This window comes from Electrophorus electricus, chromosome 8 (genome assembly GCF_041902795.1).
Source record: "Electrophorus electricus isolate QZ-2024a chromosome 8, ASM4190279v1, whole genome shotgun sequence".
Lineage (NCBI taxonomy): Eukaryota > Metazoa > Chordata > Actinopteri > Gymnotiformes > Gymnotidae > Electrophorus > Electrophorus electricus.
The window spans coordinates 5,973,048-5,991,044 of record NC_137504.1 but is presented as its reverse complement, the minus strand read 5'-3'; the positions used below and the strand labels follow the sequence as shown (position 1 = coordinate 5,991,044).

The following is a 17,997-nucleotide window of genomic DNA, read 5'->3' as shown; positions in this document are numbered from 1 at the left end:
GTCAAAACATGAGTTTGTATGAGAGCTAATGATCCACATGAAATTAATGATGCTATAAAAAAGAAAAATCCACCATTCATGCAGGCATGACAGGATCCACTGGCCTTGATAAAGCGCTAAATGACAGAGAATTGGGAAGGAGGGGTAATCAGGCCCTGCATGCTTCTAGCCCCCAAAACATCCAGACAAACAGAGCACAACAAATTCAACAAGGCCACATTTGATACCTGATTTCAGTTCTTGGATCATTTAAACATTTACGCACCTTCAGGCGGCTTAGACCGGTCTCCTCTGAGCTCCACTGCTTCAGAAACATAGAAACATGCAATACTGTATGAAAGCAAGGCAGGAGGAGAAAATACACATATTACTCATACGTTTGTTGAGACAAACAGTTTGACATTGCTTATGTAAGACACTGACACACTGAAATACAAGTGATACAAATAATGTAACAAGCTATTGCATGTTCAAAAAGCACATATGTTTGGAATTAATTGCATGGAGTTAGAACTTGGTTTTGGCCTTTACTTCATAAACTTGGCTGGACTTTAATGCCCTCCGCAAGCGATATGTCCATAACACGTTGTCCATCTCCTAACAGTTTTTTTTCTCCCCTTCCTCTCATGTCACTATTGCTGAATGGTGCAAGTCAACGAGACTGCTGCACTGCTTTAATTTCATTAAAAGACATAATGCATTCAGAGTGCACTTTATCACCTATCTATTGTTTCTTTGATTCATTGCACTGCTAGTTTCTGTGGCACACATAACTTTACTTGTTGTGAGTAAGGCCTATGCATGGTGTCATGCAATACAGGCCTAAATGAATGTATAATATGATTTTGATTTCTGTGGCAGGCCAGGCCTCTTACAGCAAGCCAGGGACAAATCTATTACTTCACTGCCATTTTCCTAAGTGTTTGTACCCCGTCATGACCCTGCCACTTTATCTGTTGGTTTTTATTTTCAGAGTGCATGGTGTCCATATGTTACTCTAATAGTTGCTATAATTCTTGGCCAAGAGGGCTTACGTTTTATTGGTCCAGAACAAAAAAAAGAGAGGAGACAAGAATGCATTTTAATAAAACAGCTTTTAGCAATACACTAATGGGCTGACACTGATGTATTTGCATAGAGATGAATTATACCAGGCTGTCTTGACGTGACTTTTAAAATATGATTGAGGAGGTTATTATTGCTGCACTAAGATACATGTTAACAGGTTATTTTAGCCAGCTAATGCTAATAAAATTCAGAACAAAAGACTTGGCCAGTGAGGACCATTTTTTCTTTTTTCATGGCCAGAGTCATCTACTGAAGGTGGTCATTTTGTCATTATTTCTCCAAACTTACCCCCCCTCCCCTTCTCCTCCCAGCTGCAAATGAGGGCAAATGACAAAGCCTTTATAACAACTGGCAAGAGTCAGTAGAGCCTTAGAACATGGCCACAGAAAACTTTATCTTCTTCATTAAAGATATTGTTGGTGAACACTTTTTCAATCATAGTTTAAAATGGTCCTAATCAAGTGAACAGTCAACCTTATAGTTCGATTCACCCCTCTAATCTAAAAACAAATAATACAAAACAGATTGCTTTGTAAATGCTTATCTTGGCTTATTTACCACAATCACATCTTGCATCTGAATCTGTTTGTAAGCCAAAAGGAATGCATGCTTTGACAGGGTATGAGAGTATCATTAGAGAAGATTAGACGAGATTATAAACACTGAAGTGTGTTCATCCCACCATGGGTGCCCAAGGAGCATTGGCCTACAGAGATAAGAGCCCTCAGACATCACTACAAATATCCCCTTGAGACCACACAGCAACCCCAGTGCACAGCCCCAACAACCTCATCACCTGTATCTCACCCTCACCTCCAACCTCCACTCTCCACCCCCCTCCACAACCCACGGAATTACGTGAATGATTAACCAAGTCATTCATTTGCTTAACAGATTAGGCTAACAATCTTTAATTAAGTTCATACAGCCTTTGCTCATGCTCATTATTGTTTGGCACACCAGGGACAAATAGATTGCATTCTTATAGAATATAAAATGTGCATGCACTGTGCTCTTTTTCCCCCCACACACATTAAGAGGAATGCACTAACAAGGAAAAAACGACTGCATAGAAAACATCCCAAGTGCCACTTCCCTGAAGTGACCAACGAGATGGTTGCTGAGGTACTTGTACTAGGGAGCTCCCAAGGTGCTTTTTATCAGAAGTCTCCAAATGGGTGGAAAAGAGATAAGGCCTCAGGCATATGTAAGCTGGGATTCATTTGCCAAGACTGTGGTCTCTTGTGACACATGGCCTTGTGTAATCTCTTGTAGTACATGATCAACTGAGAGCACATCAATGGGCTCTTTATCCAAAACACACAGCAGTCACACATTAGCCACTTCCCGAAATGCCAAATGATATCTCGCAAGTTCCATGAACATGGGTTAAGAAGATGTGCAGCAAGATCAGCAGTATATCTGATTTTGTGTCACAATTTTATGTCTTCCAATTAAGCAAAATAGTATGTCATTGTTTCTATTCATTTCCACCACCTGCAGGTTAGTTAATGCAGCCATATCTGCAGGCGGTAGAAATGTTTGGACAGAAGACATCAAGATGCAGGTAACTGCCTACAGCAGAACAAGCCTCATTCAGGGTTGAGAGAGTCGCAGTAGTTATTTTTCGACTAATTAACCCTACCTCCAACAAGTGGGTGCTGGGCTAGTGGTGCTGACCCAAGAGCATGTGGCCATCTGCAGCTCTGTGACTGTGCTTGGATCAGTGCAGCCACCACACCAGCAGTGCAGGCACCCAGCAGATGCTACTGCCAATCCCAGGGGGAAGTGAGTCATGTTCACCACACCTGGATTACACTGATGCATTACAGACCCACCAACTTCATAAAGGAAACCAGGCATCTTCATCAGCCATACACACAACTTTGTATAAAAAGAAAAGGCTGTTGCACAAATAAATTTACTTCATCAGAAAAATAAATGAATCATGCTAAATGCACTCTGAACAAACTCAAATGACCAGAGAAAATATACATACCAGTTCAGTTAAAAACTAATAACCTAGTATTTAATTTCCTACAGATTTCACAGATAACTTGTTTTTAATTTGTGATCTAAATCTGAATGTATGGAAAGGCTAGTGATCTTGATGTTATGTGGTATTATAGCAGTGGCGTTAACCCGAAATTGAAAAGCAGCAGCCACTAGAATGACAAGTAGCAGACCACAAGAACCCAACATGATGCCAGTTTCACTGAGACGCTATCACTTTAGCTGCATAAACGTGACATTGTTCTATATTCCTCCCCTCCTACACCACGTATAACTTATTTCAGCACTATGGCCTAATAATAATACTGGAGATTATAGCCATGCTAGGCATTTTAATTCATGGTATTCAACAATCTATGATATTTCATAGTACTAAAGCCTTAGTACATCAAACTTCAACTCATCTAGGCAGTTACTGGTTGTTTAGAACTAATTGCGCTAAATAGCTTTTTTTGTATTGTTTTGGTAATGTCCGGATGAAAAAATAAATACCGTTTAATTTAAAGTTCCTGTTCAAATATATATTTTACCATTATAATCTCTCAATTAATTTAATGTTCCCGATGAAATATATCTTATATTATAATAATATTATAATAATCTCTCAATCTAAAAAAAATCTATATACAAACAGACACAAACAGGATTGCGACTAGTGATCATGGCTAATCATCGATGCTCGGCTTCATGGCAAAATGAAATAGCTCTAGCTGCAGTGTTAATGAGATATTAGAGCTTGAAGCAATCAAAGATTAATTGCTGCATAAGAGTTCATTAACATCTTACTCAAAAATAATTTGATACCTTATTGAAACCAGTTCATTTGCCTACACATGTAGTCAAATAATGACAGATTCATTAGAATTTGACATGTTGAAGAAAATCATTACATCCACATTGCTTAAATCAATGATAATCAGTTCCATAATAAACACAATATTAGTAGCCTTGCAGGCTGTCAACATTTAAACTAAAGCCACAAAAATGTAGGTTAAAGTCGATGATGTTTTCAAATGTTGTGCTATGTAATATAATTAACATCTCACAAAAACGTGTATAAAAAGTTCAGCAGTCCACTATCATGGGAAACCAGAGAAAGCACGCAGCTATCTTTTGTCTATGGACATCGAGCCCGTAGAATGGGAAACAAATCACGTGTTCTTTTATCGTATCTTTAAATAAAGTGCAGATTAGTCATGTTTCAAGATAATCCACGACCTAGACTAAGGTTAACTATTTGCACAAACTATTCATAAAGATTAAACGGAAGAACCAAATATCGAACCCAATTACTGACAAACTAAACTGCAATTGTGCAATAAATTATGTATGAAGGGCTCGAACATTAGCAACAAATATTATGAGAACAAATTACCTGTTTGCTTCAAAAAGATTAATAAGGTCTGTTTTGATGAATCGTGTCCCTTAAAAAGCATGCCACGTGCTCACACGCGCAGCATAAATGTGTGGTGGAACACCTGACCCAGTAGGGATAGCTGTACACTGAGTAGTAAACTATTCAACTCGTTGAATGATGAAAACACTGACGAGCTGCCTATAATGCATGTAACCACTTACAATATCCCATATTCAAAATCCTAAATACGGTACAGTTTCTAATTACAACGGAGAAAGAGAAGGAAAAAAACAGATCTGACGTAGCAATGTTTCATCTGCAGGCCCAAATTACAACGGGGAGCTTTTCGGATCATGGCGCGCAGTAACCCATTACTGCTAATGGCGCTGTTTGCTAGCGAAAAAATATATATTTGGTAACACCAGTGAGATCATTTCATTCAAGTTAACCACCTAAGAAACTTAATTTTGTATTATTTAAATTCGGAAGACCCTTGATTAATCTAGTCGTATAGTTCTGCTACGCGTCAGATAGCATCTAGCTAGAGGTCTCTGATCTATGGACAGCACTTTCATTCAAGAATTCAAAATTGCGAACAGTTAAATGCTAAATTGTCTGACTAACAACGAAAGAATATTTTCACTAGACTAAAAAGATCTGTTAGCGTGGCATTTTTTAAATTTATCATTTAGTCATCCGATTTTCTGACAGGGAGCTGGGCCCATTTACTAAGTCATTCAAACCAAAGACATTTCACCTTACTATGTTTTTTTCGAGAAGTAAGCGAGGTTTAGCCCAAAGTGCTGCATCTCTTTCACTCACATCTTATAAATTAAATATCTTGTATCTAAGAATAAATCGGTTGAGTGGTTTCCAATTTTCAAAGAACACGCTGAACTAATCATGCGAGACAGATAACATATTGAGACCGTGCCTGCTTATTCGAACATAAACTCGTGCTCACCGTAAACACCTCAGTATCGTTTATCTGCTGTTATAATTTGGGTTTTTTCGTTACAACTATGGCTTGACAAAAGATACTTAACCGAAAGTCAAATTGTTCTGCAAAATTCAAGATGTCATAATTTCACAGGTCCATATGTAATTAAAATATTTAATCCATATGGCGATAACATTGACTGTTTTTTTTTCTCAAGAAAATGTCACGTTTGAATCCTGTGCATTATGAATAAGCAAGTCACAATGATGATAGCTATGGGAGTTATACAGTAGCCTATTAACCTGGAGGCTCTAAACCACTGTCCTCTCAATGCAGCTAGCTATCATAATATCATTGAATACTGATTAATATGTTCGTGCTTAAAATCATAAAATGTTTTGAATGGCTAGGGTTAATAAACTTTTGGTTTGGATATTAGATTATTTTTAATTATATATTTGAAAGTTCATTAATCCCTACAAAAATGCGCGAATTAACCATAGCAACAAATAAAGCAAGGTTGATAATAATATTCACTTTTTATTAAATAAAAGTGCAATACACACGAATATGCCAAGCGCATTTTTCGGATTCAAACACTGTTACAAACTTAAAATTTTATAAATTAAGTATGGAAAGTAAAGGGAATATTCTATCATGAGACGAACACTATCCGTTATTTTACAAATATAGTTTAATTGTTAAACGAGGTTTTGCTTAATAATTATACTTAGAACTTTTAGGTCTGATCAACAGATAAAAATAAATTTAGGCTACTTAATTGAGCGTCAGATGTATTTCCCCGCAACAAAACTATTTTTGACAATCAAATTTCCAATTAACCATTTTCTATTTTCCAAGGGCCGAAGATGTTGTTTAATTTAAGAAATCCTCTTATTCACATACACCGCATGGGTATGCAAATAGCTCAAACAAAATATTACAGTGAACTGGGATTAGGAACAAAAAGAACCTATGGTAATCTCTTTACAAAAAGATATTTTACACATAAATATTCACAGTAATATAGTTTCTATTCAATACAACTCACGCTGTTATTTTACATGAAACAGTACCGTCCTCTTTGCGTGAAACGTCTATATCGCAGTCTGTTCAATAGTCTGTGACGAACAATCAGCTCCTCCAATACTGCGCAGTTTTTTTGCTTTGCATCCTTTTGCGAAAAAACCCACATTTCTGAACTGGGAAAAATGGTATGTTATTTATCATAGTTCACAGGAAATTCTGTACCAGAAACGACAAGCTACCATTCATTTTATGAGCTCTCGTTTTCCGACGTGTGGATTATAAGAGCTGAGTTCGGCTTGTGTTTTTTCAATAACTGGGTGATTTTCTCATCGTCTGAGTTTGGATCTAAAGGCTTGTTGTAGTCCTCGTCATCGTCTTCGTTTTCTGAGGCCCCCTTCAGCCTCTCGGTCTCCGAATCTTGTTTTTTCTTTGCCGAAGCCATCTCAGCTGCGTGCCTTTTCCTCCACTTTGTTCTTCGATTTTGAAACCACACCTTTTAATATTATACAAGTAAAATAAGTCTTAACGAAAATATGCCTAGCTCTGTGCTTTAAAAATATTAATAATAATAAATAGTAATATTATTCATAAAAACGCAAGGATATAAATGATACTTAAATGATATTTTTGTTAAATTAGTTATGATATATATATATATATATATATATATATATATATATATATATATATATATATATATATATATATATATATATATATATTAACTAATTTAACAAAAATATCATTTAAGTCAGCATATCATATCACAGTCTGCTATCATATCACACAATTAGTGTCGTTGTCCTTTACACTATATTCAATATGCTAAATTCTTTCCGGAAGGGTAGACTTTGCCCCTACAGTATAATGAAAATATCACTTGTCAACTGCCTAACAACTTTGCCCAATATTTAGGCACTAGAAACAAATGATCAAAAGCTCTCCAGTTTATTTAAAACAGTGTCATTTAGGTTTGACTGACATCTTACCTTCACTTGGCTCTCTGTCATTCCTAATGAGTAGGCCAATCGCGCTCTCTCTGGTCCCGCTAAATATTTCGTTTGTTCAAATGTCTTTTCCAGAGCGAAAATTTGTTGTCCAGAAAACGTCGGTCGCGTATGCTTCCTCTTTCCGTCCTTGTCCAGCAGCACCGAGTTTTGATCTAAAGAGGTAAATGGTATCCGTAATTTATCTTAAGATGCCGCGCTTCAGCTTTTAAAAAGTGCACAGCTGACCACGTGTTACAAGTACAGTACTTTTAAATTCAGAAGTGCTAAATACTTTGATTAGTAGGCCTACCACAAATAATATACCTGCATTCCACATTAAAATGTAAATTATTTATTATGGATATGAATTGACTCAAATAAGTAATTATCTGAATGGGAGTACTTACGAGGTGAACATGCAAATCTTGCATCTCTCCAATGTGGACTTTGCACCACTCCAGGCCAAAATATTGGGGTCCTGCCTGGAAGGTCTGTCAGAGGTTTCGGGTAGCGAGCTACAGCCACGGCCGCGGCGCTGGGGCTGAAGTAGAGCCCTGGTGGCGGTGGTGGACTCAAGCTACTGAAACGAGGAAGTCCAGACAAGATTCCAGCGGGGGAAGACGCCGCGACTGCACCGGTGGATAAAGTCGAGGGGCGGCTGAGAATATCGTTTATTCCGTGTGGGGTAGCGGCCCCACACTGCTGGGTTGATCCAAGGCTTGACAGTCCAGTTGATGTTTTGATCCCTGGGGAAGAGACGGGGATACCACCTGGGTTCGGAGAAGTAGATGTCGGTGAAGTGGATGATGCTGGTCCGGTAGAAGATAACGGGTAAGCTGGATAAAGTGGCGTCTTCATTTCGGTCATACTATGTAGAGCGGCTAATGGAGGAGTATTAAGAAGGAATGCGCTCTGGCGAGATCCGTCCATTTGCCCTACAGCTAACATAACCAAGAAACTACAACTCTGTCAATATCTTAAAAGAAAAATAAGTGCTGTGAAAATCGTGATAAAAATAGTTCTTTAGAGTTTTATTTTTTGTTGTTTGTTTTTTTCTTCTTCTCAAAGCGCCAGTAGGACAAAAAGTAGGTTATTCTTCAGCAGAATGAGCAAAGCTGAAAATGCTAATAATCATCATTTCAGTACTAAACTTAAAAAACAGGTTTCGCGGTTTCGTTAAAAAATCCGAATCAATCATACCGCCGCGTTATACCCATCTTCACAAGCAAAATCCAGCTGCTTCGTTAAAACATTGCAAATCTTGAAGATATGGCATTCTAGCAGAGTGCGGTCTTTTTACTCGCGGGAGAGAGATGCTTAAACGCCGCAATCGCTGCTTAACTATTCAACGCTTTGAAATCTATAAATAAAATGGCACTCTTTCTTAGTAGTTCACATGAAGACCTGGGAGATAATAAAACATTTTCATCAACCTGCTGTCTTTTGCTGCAAAAGTCAAAACTTTGAGAATGTCCCTCAGAAAGTGAAGAGGCTCATTCTGATGCGATTGGGTAAACCCAGCAGTGACGTAGACTATGTCAGTTGAAAGTGCCAAGTGAATTTAGGAGTCTGTTTTCATTGGTTCTCTATCACCGCTTTAATTTGCACATTAAAAGAACTGCCATCCACTATTAAATATAAAAAGGAACAAAATCAACCTAGTCAATTTGAGATCCATTTCTAAATAAAAGGGCATCTGCATGTGCTGATCACATCAACTGGGCGCCTTTACAAATAGTTTAAAAACCGATATCTTAAAGACGACAAAACTATGGATGAGAACATCCATCGAGTCGGAATACCCGGATTTTAACAAAATATTCCGTTTCTTTACTCGGTTCAACTGGTCACGAAAGTTGTATCGTGCCTCCTCCCCCCCCCCCCCCTCACTGCACCGCTCGGAAAGAATTACAGACGCACTGATTTTGTCTCTTACCAATTAAACATAAATTCAGGTTAAAACACTGAAGTTTTAAAAGAAGCAGTCTTCGACCTGAGAGAGATTTGAAGCCACTTAGGCTACTTGATGGAGTTGTAGATAGCTTATTTCATCAATAGCCTATAATATCCCCTCAGTGAAAGGTAAAATCAAAACAGGGTTAAATTCCAACCCTATCAGACTGGTCGGCATTCCGTGCACTAGAGAAAACCAATACTGACACACTTCTATAAAATACCTCAGATGTTAGACTAATGATTCAAAATGGACCCCTTAGGCAGGTGCGTATGATAAATTGCCTTATTCAACAACACGATCATTGAAATAGCCAAAAACATTTCCAAAACATCCTATACTCTTCACCACAGACGTCGCCGTCTACTTAAAACTAAGCATGAAAGGTTGTGTTACGGGACCAGTGGCAACTGGCATTACCATACAAAGGAATACTTCGAAATAAAACAAATTCCAAGCATTAGGGACAGTATGCCATAATACAGTGTAGCTACACAAGTATATGCCATAAAACAGAACCTAAACCTTTATTCGTTTGCACTTAAAAGGTAAGAATATATGGTTTTTAAAAACCTGCTCTTTAGACTGAAATTTCTAAGAATAGATTAACTTTAGGAAACACGAGTATGGGAGACGCCAACCTCGTCAATGAAGGCCTAAAAATTATCCAACTATATAATTTACCAAGCAAATTCACATAAACAATTAGTTCATTTTGAAACTGAAAATTTTGAAAGCAACCGTCACACACTGCCCAATTTTGTGGAGTTTATTGCCCTCTGGTGGTGAGAAGTGAAACTTTGCTGTATCCCATATTTCCACAATACTATCAAAAACACGCCCCAAACAAGAGAGAAAGCATGGATTCCTTACTAAAGCACACAACCAGCATTAAGGAAGTGGAAAATATCAGTTCAGAATCGGACATCATTCCCCTGGGTGTAGGGGTTGTTAGATGAGCCAACTTCACTGACAAGAAACCCAAGTGTGATTTGTGACTCCAGACTGCCACTTCCTGCTTGTGGTTCAAGCCTGTACAGTTAACTGGACTATGGTTCGTGTGCAAGTTTGACAAGTCACTAAATTCCAACGATCTTTTCATCCCCCCACTTCATGGATAATGAGGGAATGCATAATTTCTGTTTTTGGCTCCATAGTTTAACAGAACCTTGACAACTAACGAGTCCCACCTGATGTAGTTATACTGATCACTGGCAAAAAAGCAAAGCCCAATATTGTCAGAGGTTTAGATCAAGCCAGACACCTGGCTTTTGTACTCACATGACAAACTTCCAGTTTAGAGAAAAGAAAAAAAAAAAATAAAATAAAAAATTTTCAAAAAGCCATTGTAAGAAATTATGAGCTACATTTACAACCATTCTAATGCCTTTAACCAACTTTGTGAACTTCAGAATTAAAGGTTAAAAACGCAATACCCATTTTTAAAAGTTACACAAGTCTTCAAAACTTACAGGTGCTTAGAAAATGTACAGAACTAGCAGGCAGCAGTGCATGATAAAGTAAAAATGTTGTCCAAGTTTAAACCAATTTATTTTTAACCTGTAATTGCATTAGAAGATTGTTGGCTGGGTTAGTTTTAATTTTGTTCACATGTGAAAGATTTATGCATTTGATCTTTAAGTCTGCACCTATAGAGGACAGTTATGAAATGCCAGAATTAAATAGAGGGGGGACACAAAACCCCAAACCCTAGAGGATCAGTCACAGACCGCAATAAAAACAGCCCAAGCCATTATGTGGTACGAACGTTGAAATTTATTTACATTTACTCCCGAGCCATGAGCTTCTGCTTTTTCAGCTTCTTCTGAGAAACCTATAGGAGACAAAGAAAATGAAAAATGAAAAACAGACCCAGTCAGATTAAAACAGAGAAGGTTTCCAGGAGACGCTGCTCCCAACTGAGTCAATGTCACTTCTAGCTATAATGAATAAAGTAGTAGCTGCTCAGAAACTGGTATTCTTTTCATCAATAATCCAAAGGTGTCCTAAGTGGTCGTCATTGCAGCCAGAAATAATGGATGTGTACAGCTGAACAGACAATAAGAAACATGTGCGTGCCTTTTTCTTCTGGGCCACCTCCTCCTCTGGTTTGGGAACAATCTGCTCCTTCTCTGTGAGGATCATCTCAATGTGGCATGGGGAGCTCATGTAGGGGTTGATGCGTCCATGAGCACGGTATGTGCGCCTACGCATCTTGGGGGCCTTGTTCACCTGGATGTGCTCGATCACCAAAGAGTCCACATCCAAACCCTTAAAGCAGAGCAAAACAGATGCTAAGCAAAGAAAAATCTCCAATTAATCCCTGCATATCATACAATGCCTTAAAGCAGTTCATTTACAAGCAACATACATCCATTACTGAACTGGAATGAACAGAACAAGTTCTGAGAAACAGTTGCAGTTCAGGAAGACTGATTACACCAGAGTTGCAAACATTTAAACCAAGATGTGAACATTTTATATACACGTGTAACCAAATTCACTTTTTTCCATGTGAGTCAACTGAACTACATGAAGGAGGCAAGTAAACTGAATTCAATTGACTGAACTACGATACCAACACATGGGTATTCAAAGTCAATGCATTTTATCCATGATTTAAGCTTCTTTAAGGCCAGAGTAAACAATCAGATAGGAAAAGCATAGACCCTGAGGTAGCAAAGCACTGAAAGATGGTCTATAAGCTTGAGTTAAGAATGATGGTAAAAGCACCATGAATGCCACTAGCAGGAGATGCAAACTTCACTTATTCCCTTTTATCCAACAATGACCACTCAAGCAGACTGGATCAATTGCCTTAACAGCTGTTCAAGTTAAGGTACTTTCATGGTTTATACAAACGTTTTAAAGGATCGCAGCCACTCAAACAGCTGGGTGCACAAACCAGCCCAATTTGCCTTCATAAGCTCAGCTCCAAATTCCCAGTGTGCTGGGATACCTTAAGCTCAGCATTACTCTCAGCATTCTTCAGCATATGAAGGAGGAACTCTGCGCTTTTCTTCGGCCAGCGTCCCTGGGTCCAGTTATGCTGCTTCGCCTAAAGGGGGCGAGAAAAACAAAAAACACACTGCATTCCAAGCTGACTAAACCAACTCTGACATCTCAGTTCTTGCAAAGAAACGGGTTGCTCAGATTAACTGTTTGTTTTCATGCAGAACTCCAAAGGTGTCCTAAGATGGTCATCATGGCAACCAAACTACGGCTCCGCCACCACAGAGCTTCAGATCACCTGGGCACAGCGGCCGACACCACCATTGTAACGGCGGAAGGGAACACACTGGTGTTGGACCACAACATCCTTCAGGTATTTGGTAGCCTTGCGGATGTGCATGCCCTTGATGGCCTGAGCCGTCTCACGGGTGTTCTAGGGGAAGAATGATTTAATACATCAAGACGAGGAACCTGCTTAACAAGTTAAGATACATTTTTACCAAGCTCGTATTCTGCAAGGTAGGAAAGCTGCTCAGAAATTACAATACTTTTCATCATTAATCCAAAGGTGTCCTAAGGAGTCATCATTGCAGCTTTAATACACAATACCATTATATTTATGGAGCAAATCATCATCATGGGGGGGATACATGCAAGAGCTAAACCTTACCAATGTGGAACTGAAGAACCACAAAACTGGCACTTAAAAAGGCCCATAGTAAGCTCAGGTTTACTGAGCAGACTAAACGTGTCCATACTGTACAGCTTGTTTTAGAGATAGCAAAAATGTATCCATGTGCATGACTTGTATCCATGTATGTCCATCACAATTAGGAGTACTGGGTACACCAAGGGATTTGATGCTCAGTAGAACAACTACCCAAATCACGCCAGGTTTGACACGTGACATTTCCCAAGACAAGTTTTGTAATTTTGAGGAAATAGTGTTTACCTTGAAGTGAACACGAAGATTGGAGCCCCGTGACTTGCATGCTGTTATAAAGAGAGACCAGAAAGTTGTAAAATTCAATTGTCTTTCCCCCCCCCCCACCCCTTCCCTGACAATTCAAAGGAACCAGGTCTACTCACATTTAGTCGGGTTCTCGGGGTCGAGCGAGTAGCGCACCATTTCTGCCGGTCTACAGACAGAACGGCAATTAGCTTAGTTTATACATAAATCTTACGACACTATGCTACCGCTATTTATACACAGAAAATATGACCGCTGGTTGCTCAGACAATCAATTTGTTTTCATGGAGAATTCCAAAGGTGTCCTAAGATGGTCATCATGGCAACTCGTATCGATGCTTAGCTAGCTAGAAATGAAGACGGGCAAACCACAAATTATTAGCACCAATCTGTAAGCGAGTCAATTTATCGCTACTGCCGTTGGTCATTGTCTAGTCTTCAAATCAAACCGTACGGGAATTTAACCAAGCTATCACAGCCAAACTCAGAATCTGCGAACAACCGTATGCTAGCTAGACATGACAGCCCTGAGCCACTGCAGACAACTGCAAATACTTTCAAAAACTGCTTGGTTTTACACGGTCATAACAACATATGTTATTTACTATGTAAAAAATAAACATACAACTGTGAGACTCAAATGCAAAACCATAAGATGAAAGGGATATTGACTGGATATTCCTGCACATTGTAGTCACTGAGCCATTTTCTCGCACTTACATTCTCGGGCCGCAGAAGAGAAGAGGAAGAGCAAGGCATTCTGGGAGAACAAATCGTTTCTGTCTTCTTCTGGGAGAGATGACTGTGGTAATGCGCAATCTTTAAAAGGGTTAGCGCCGCTCAGTGGTGAAATAATATAACTCGTCCGTCTTAAGAAAGACAGTGTCTCATATTTCTTATCCATGTCGTTCATAATGTTCTCTGATAATAATTCTTATCATTCTACAAGTTAGATTTAGAATGAATGCATTTAACGGTAACAAGCCACTGTGATTGGTCCACTGGACAGTTGAAAGGAACGCCTGGAAAAGCTTATTTGTACATTCAAATGATTTAGCGGATTCATTTTACAATTTACGGCACAATACAGGTAGGCTATCTCTGAAAAATATTTTTGTTCATTTAAGAGTTCAGAGTTAGGACGGTTGAGAAAAAAAATAAATAAATAAAAATGAAATCTTCTTGGTGTCCACTAGATGGCTGCCAAGGACAAAATCAAAACAATGTCGTCCATAAATAGGCCCATTACCTCTAAGGTTTACGACAGTGGTTTCATTTATAGGTCTAATCATAAGGCTTTATAGTGGGTTTTAACAATGTATTTATCTAATTGTGTCTATGATTAATTTTATAGCGGTTCACCACTTGCAACAGTTTACAGTGATCTTCTGCAGGGTCTAACATCTTAACCAAATGACAAATCATGCATCTGACTTACAGAGACATTAGACATGGACCTATTTCTACTGTTGCACACCTTTAAGTAACTTTGTCACTCTAACCACACAAAGTTTTATTGCTGCTATTATTGTCTGTTCAGTAACATGTGACTTGTAGGTCAATAACGATAAACTCAATAAACCCAATGCTGAAAGACTTGACTGATGGTGGATATAGCATTTCCATTAGATTATTTCATCAGATAGTCTGAATGCATACATACTCAGTGAATCAGAGCACTTATGGGGCAAAAGGTGTTTGGCAAGAACTCAGAAATTCTTTCAGAGTGTTCCCATTGGAACCAAGATCTCAATACCACAGCTTTTTCCTGTTAAGAGAAAGAATAGTGCAAAGTCTCCTGTTTTCTCTGCATGAGATGCTGATTGGAGGAATACTATTCACTGGTGTGCTGCATCAGTCATACGCAGCACAGTCTCCTGTTTCCTGGCTCTTTCTCTTTTCACCCTCAGCCTCTCTCTAAAGCGAACAGTTTAGGTTGTGATTTAGGCCGAACTATGCAGTTCTGCTGGATAAATATTCTGTTCTTGTGTGTGTGTGTGTGTGTGCGCGCGCGCGTGCGCGCGCGTGTGTGTGTGTGTACGCGTGTGTGAATGTGTTCCCCAAACCAATCTAACTTTAGCTTTCTGGGCTTACAAGAGCTTTGTGCTGATGCATTGAAACCGATGCAGTATCGAACTGCTTTTGTATCCTGCCAGGAAATTTGCTGAAGCTGGTAGGTTGAATTACGGCGCCCCATGAGAACAACCCCAGAGCACCCTGGGACAGCATTATCACAGCTCCTGATCAATGTGCATGGGGCCTTTTTTTTTTAACAAGCATTACATTACAGGAAATGCGTTTGGCTTGCAAAGGCTTACTCTGTGTCATGACAGCATATTGATGTATAAAAAGCAGCACAAAATAAACAATGCAGTCATTACTTTTCAGCCTTTTAATTTGCTGATGTAAAGATTTCTCTTATATAACACCTTTTGTGTCTCCATCAAATACTCAGCATTTCCTCACATTTACCCTTTGAATGACATTGACATGAAACAAGAAGGTTCCAACAGGTTTATGCCACACTATGGCTCTTGTCACTTTTTTGCTGAGTTGTGACTCTGTGTTCCTTTCCTACCCCAACACCAGGAAGTAATGCTATTTGTTAGAAGAAGCACATCTAAACATTTTTCAGTGCTCTCTTTGAGAGGAGCCATTGGATGAGTTTCCATCCATTGCATCATCCATTTTAATCATGTTTCATGAAATACCTTTAACATACATTTCCATTTCTGATGGCTTTGTCCTTGGTGTTGATGCAATTTAGGGTACCTAGATTATTGCACACACATATGCACAGCCACGTGCACATACACACACATGCAAACACATGCATACATGCACACACACACACACGCACGCACACACACACACAATGCAAAGGGACATTTTATAGGAGATAAATATTAAGCTGATTGATGTGAAAGCTGAAGGTGTGAAGCAGGTGATGATGTCACCTCTCAAACGTGCCACTCTGCAAGGTTGTGGGGTTATGATCCTACTCTCACTTGACCTGTTGAAGGTCAGCAGATAGCAGGGCACCAAAGGGTTCGGAGTCAGACAGGGTGGGATCAGCAAGTATACATGAAGAGAAGAATCGCTTCTCAAGAGAGAACGGACCTGTGTGAGTGAGGGAGCGGCCTGCTGTGCGAGTGAGCTGCTCAAGCGTGGGGTGGTGAGCAGAGACAGCAGCGTACTGTTTATCTGCCTGCAGGTAGGGGGCAAGGGTGCACTGCTGCAGTGAGCATCACTGTGAAGTGCTCTTCCTCTCACCAGCCCAGCCCTCCTCCTCCTCCTCCTCCTCCTCCTCCTCCTCCTTTTCAGTGCAGAGAAGTATTGAGGGGAACAGGGGGAGGGGAGAGAGTGTTGCAGCACTGCAGAAGCTGGGCGTTGGCTCCAGGGAGACAGAAAGAGGGGGAGAGAGAGTGGCAACAGAGAGCGAACACACCTAGAGCAGCACGTTACCTGGCATGGGGTGATGGAGGTGGTCGTAAGGTGGCCGTGTTAACAAGTGATCAGTCATCAGTGAGTTCTGTGCTCGCTGAGTACTGCTGGGAGAGCTATCACCTGACAAACCTGATCATCTTTAATGAACAAGGGATAGTCAAGACAATGTGTAGTCAGAAACAGTGCTATGCATTCTATCATTCTCATGCCAATTGCACATAGTGCACGCATGGAAGCCACACTTCAATTTGATTTTTCTAATTGTTTTGAGACCAGTGTGATGTAATGGCCAGGACAAATGCTCAAAACATGGGGACATTTCAGGCAGAGATATAATACTATGACTGAGAAAAAGACCTGCATACCTCTAGTGCTCAAGACTAAGCACTGAATTTAATTTGTAGAATTTACAGAATTATACAAAGTCCAACCAAACATTATGATTATCAAACATACTATTGTCAAAAAAACTGGGCAGTCCTGTGTAGATTTATTGTATGCGACTTTGCTTTCAGAAACGTGCAGCTGATGACTGTAAAACAGTGGCTCAGGAGGCAGACTGATTGCCAATACAGTTGCAGTGACTGATTTATGTTAATGAAAATGAGCACATAGCCAATACCTTACTAATCTGTAGAAAAGTCCTGTCTGTGCAGTACTTTTCCAAAGGAGTGGAGCTTCATCTGGAAACAGTCCTCAATATTAAGTTACTGCAGAGGAGCTCTGAAAACCCTTTATGCTTTAGTGAAATTTCTCATGAGTTTGCAAGTTCTCTCAAAAATGTGAATAAATCAGAAAAAATGCAGCAGGGTGGGAGAAAAAGAAATTAGATTCTTACCCTGCTAGAAGGATGACCTGCCACTCTATATGTTCTTTAATATGGTAGCAGACACACTGAAAGGATAACCCTTTTAATATAAACCACTTCTTTCAATGAATTACTCTTTGTGTGCAGCATGTAATCCTGCTGCTTGCAACTTTGATTCTTACAATGGGTGAATTTTGAAAGCACCTTATGTTCTCTGAAGAATGAAACAGCCCTCAGTTTTCGTTTGCCAGGGAAAAAGGGAGAAACTGTACATCTAGACTACTAAAAGCTGTGCTTGGAATGATTAAATATTTAACAGCTGTGCACAGAGTCAGGATGAATACATGTGTTGGTTTTCATGCAGCAGGGTTTTGGATGTTTTAAGAAAATCCTTTCTGTCAGGCTCTCTGAATACTCTCCCAGGAGTCCTGGACACTCACGACATGGTGCAGAGATTCTCCACAACTTCA

At 39.4% G+C, this 17,997-nt stretch overlaps 2 protein-coding genes and 4 non-coding genes across 7 annotated transcripts; all 6 read right to left on the bottom strand.

The window, feature by feature from the left end:
* Window positions 1-5,893: 5,893 nt before the first annotated feature.
* Window positions 5,894-10,959, bottom strand: nkx6.1 (NK6 homeobox 1). The gene is made up of 3 exons (XM_026999372.3): window positions 7,804-10,959; window positions 7,397-7,569; window positions 5,894-6,900 (listed from the first exon to the last, which is right to left on the bottom strand). The coding sequence occupies exons 1-3, from the start codon at window positions 8,342-8,344 to the stop codon at window positions 6,655-6,657; spliced, it is 960 nt and encodes a 319-aa protein (XP_026855173.1). The 5' UTR covers window positions 8,345-10,959; the 3' UTR covers window positions 5,894-6,654.
* A 144-nt stretch (window positions 10,960-11,103) lies between these two features.
* rpl17 (ribosomal protein L17) lies at window positions 11,104-14,028 on the bottom strand. 2 transcript variants are annotated; one of them, XM_081720142.1, is made up of 7 exons: window positions 13,993-14,028; window positions 13,392-13,441; window positions 13,255-13,295; window positions 12,601-12,735; window positions 12,310-12,408; window positions 11,430-11,621; window positions 11,104-11,184 (listed from the first exon to the last, which is right to left on the bottom strand). In XM_081720142.1, the coding sequence occupies exons 2-7, from the start codon at window positions 13,429-13,431 to the stop codon at window positions 11,137-11,139; spliced, it is 555 nt and encodes a 184-aa protein (XP_081576268.1). In that variant the 5' UTR covers window positions 13,432-13,441; window positions 13,993-14,028; the 3' UTR covers window positions 11,104-11,136. The 2 variants fall into 2 exon arrangements, with proteins under 2 accessions (XP_081576268.1, XP_026855174.1); XM_026999373.3 differs by lacking the exon at window positions 13,993-14,028 and adding an exon at window positions 13,542-13,627.
* LOC113570799 (small nucleolar RNA SNORD58) lies at window positions 11,311-11,376 on the bottom strand. Its single transcript, XR_003409924.2, has one exon. It is a non-coding gene; the product is annotated as a small nucleolar RNA SNORD58 (small nucleolar RNA).
* On the bottom strand, window positions 12,495-12,562 carry LOC113570798 (small nucleolar RNA SNORD58). Its single transcript, XR_003409923.1, has one exon. It is a non-coding gene; the product is annotated as a small nucleolar RNA SNORD58 (small nucleolar RNA).
* Window positions 12,830-12,895, bottom strand: LOC113570797 (small nucleolar RNA SNORD58). The gene has a single exon (XR_003409922.1). It is a non-coding gene; the product is annotated as a small nucleolar RNA SNORD58 (small nucleolar RNA).
* On the bottom strand, window positions 13,531-13,598 carry LOC113570796 (small nucleolar RNA SNORD58). Its single transcript, XR_003409921.1, has one exon. It is a non-coding gene; the product is annotated as a small nucleolar RNA SNORD58 (small nucleolar RNA).
* Window positions 14,029-17,997: the final 3,969 nt, after the last annotated feature.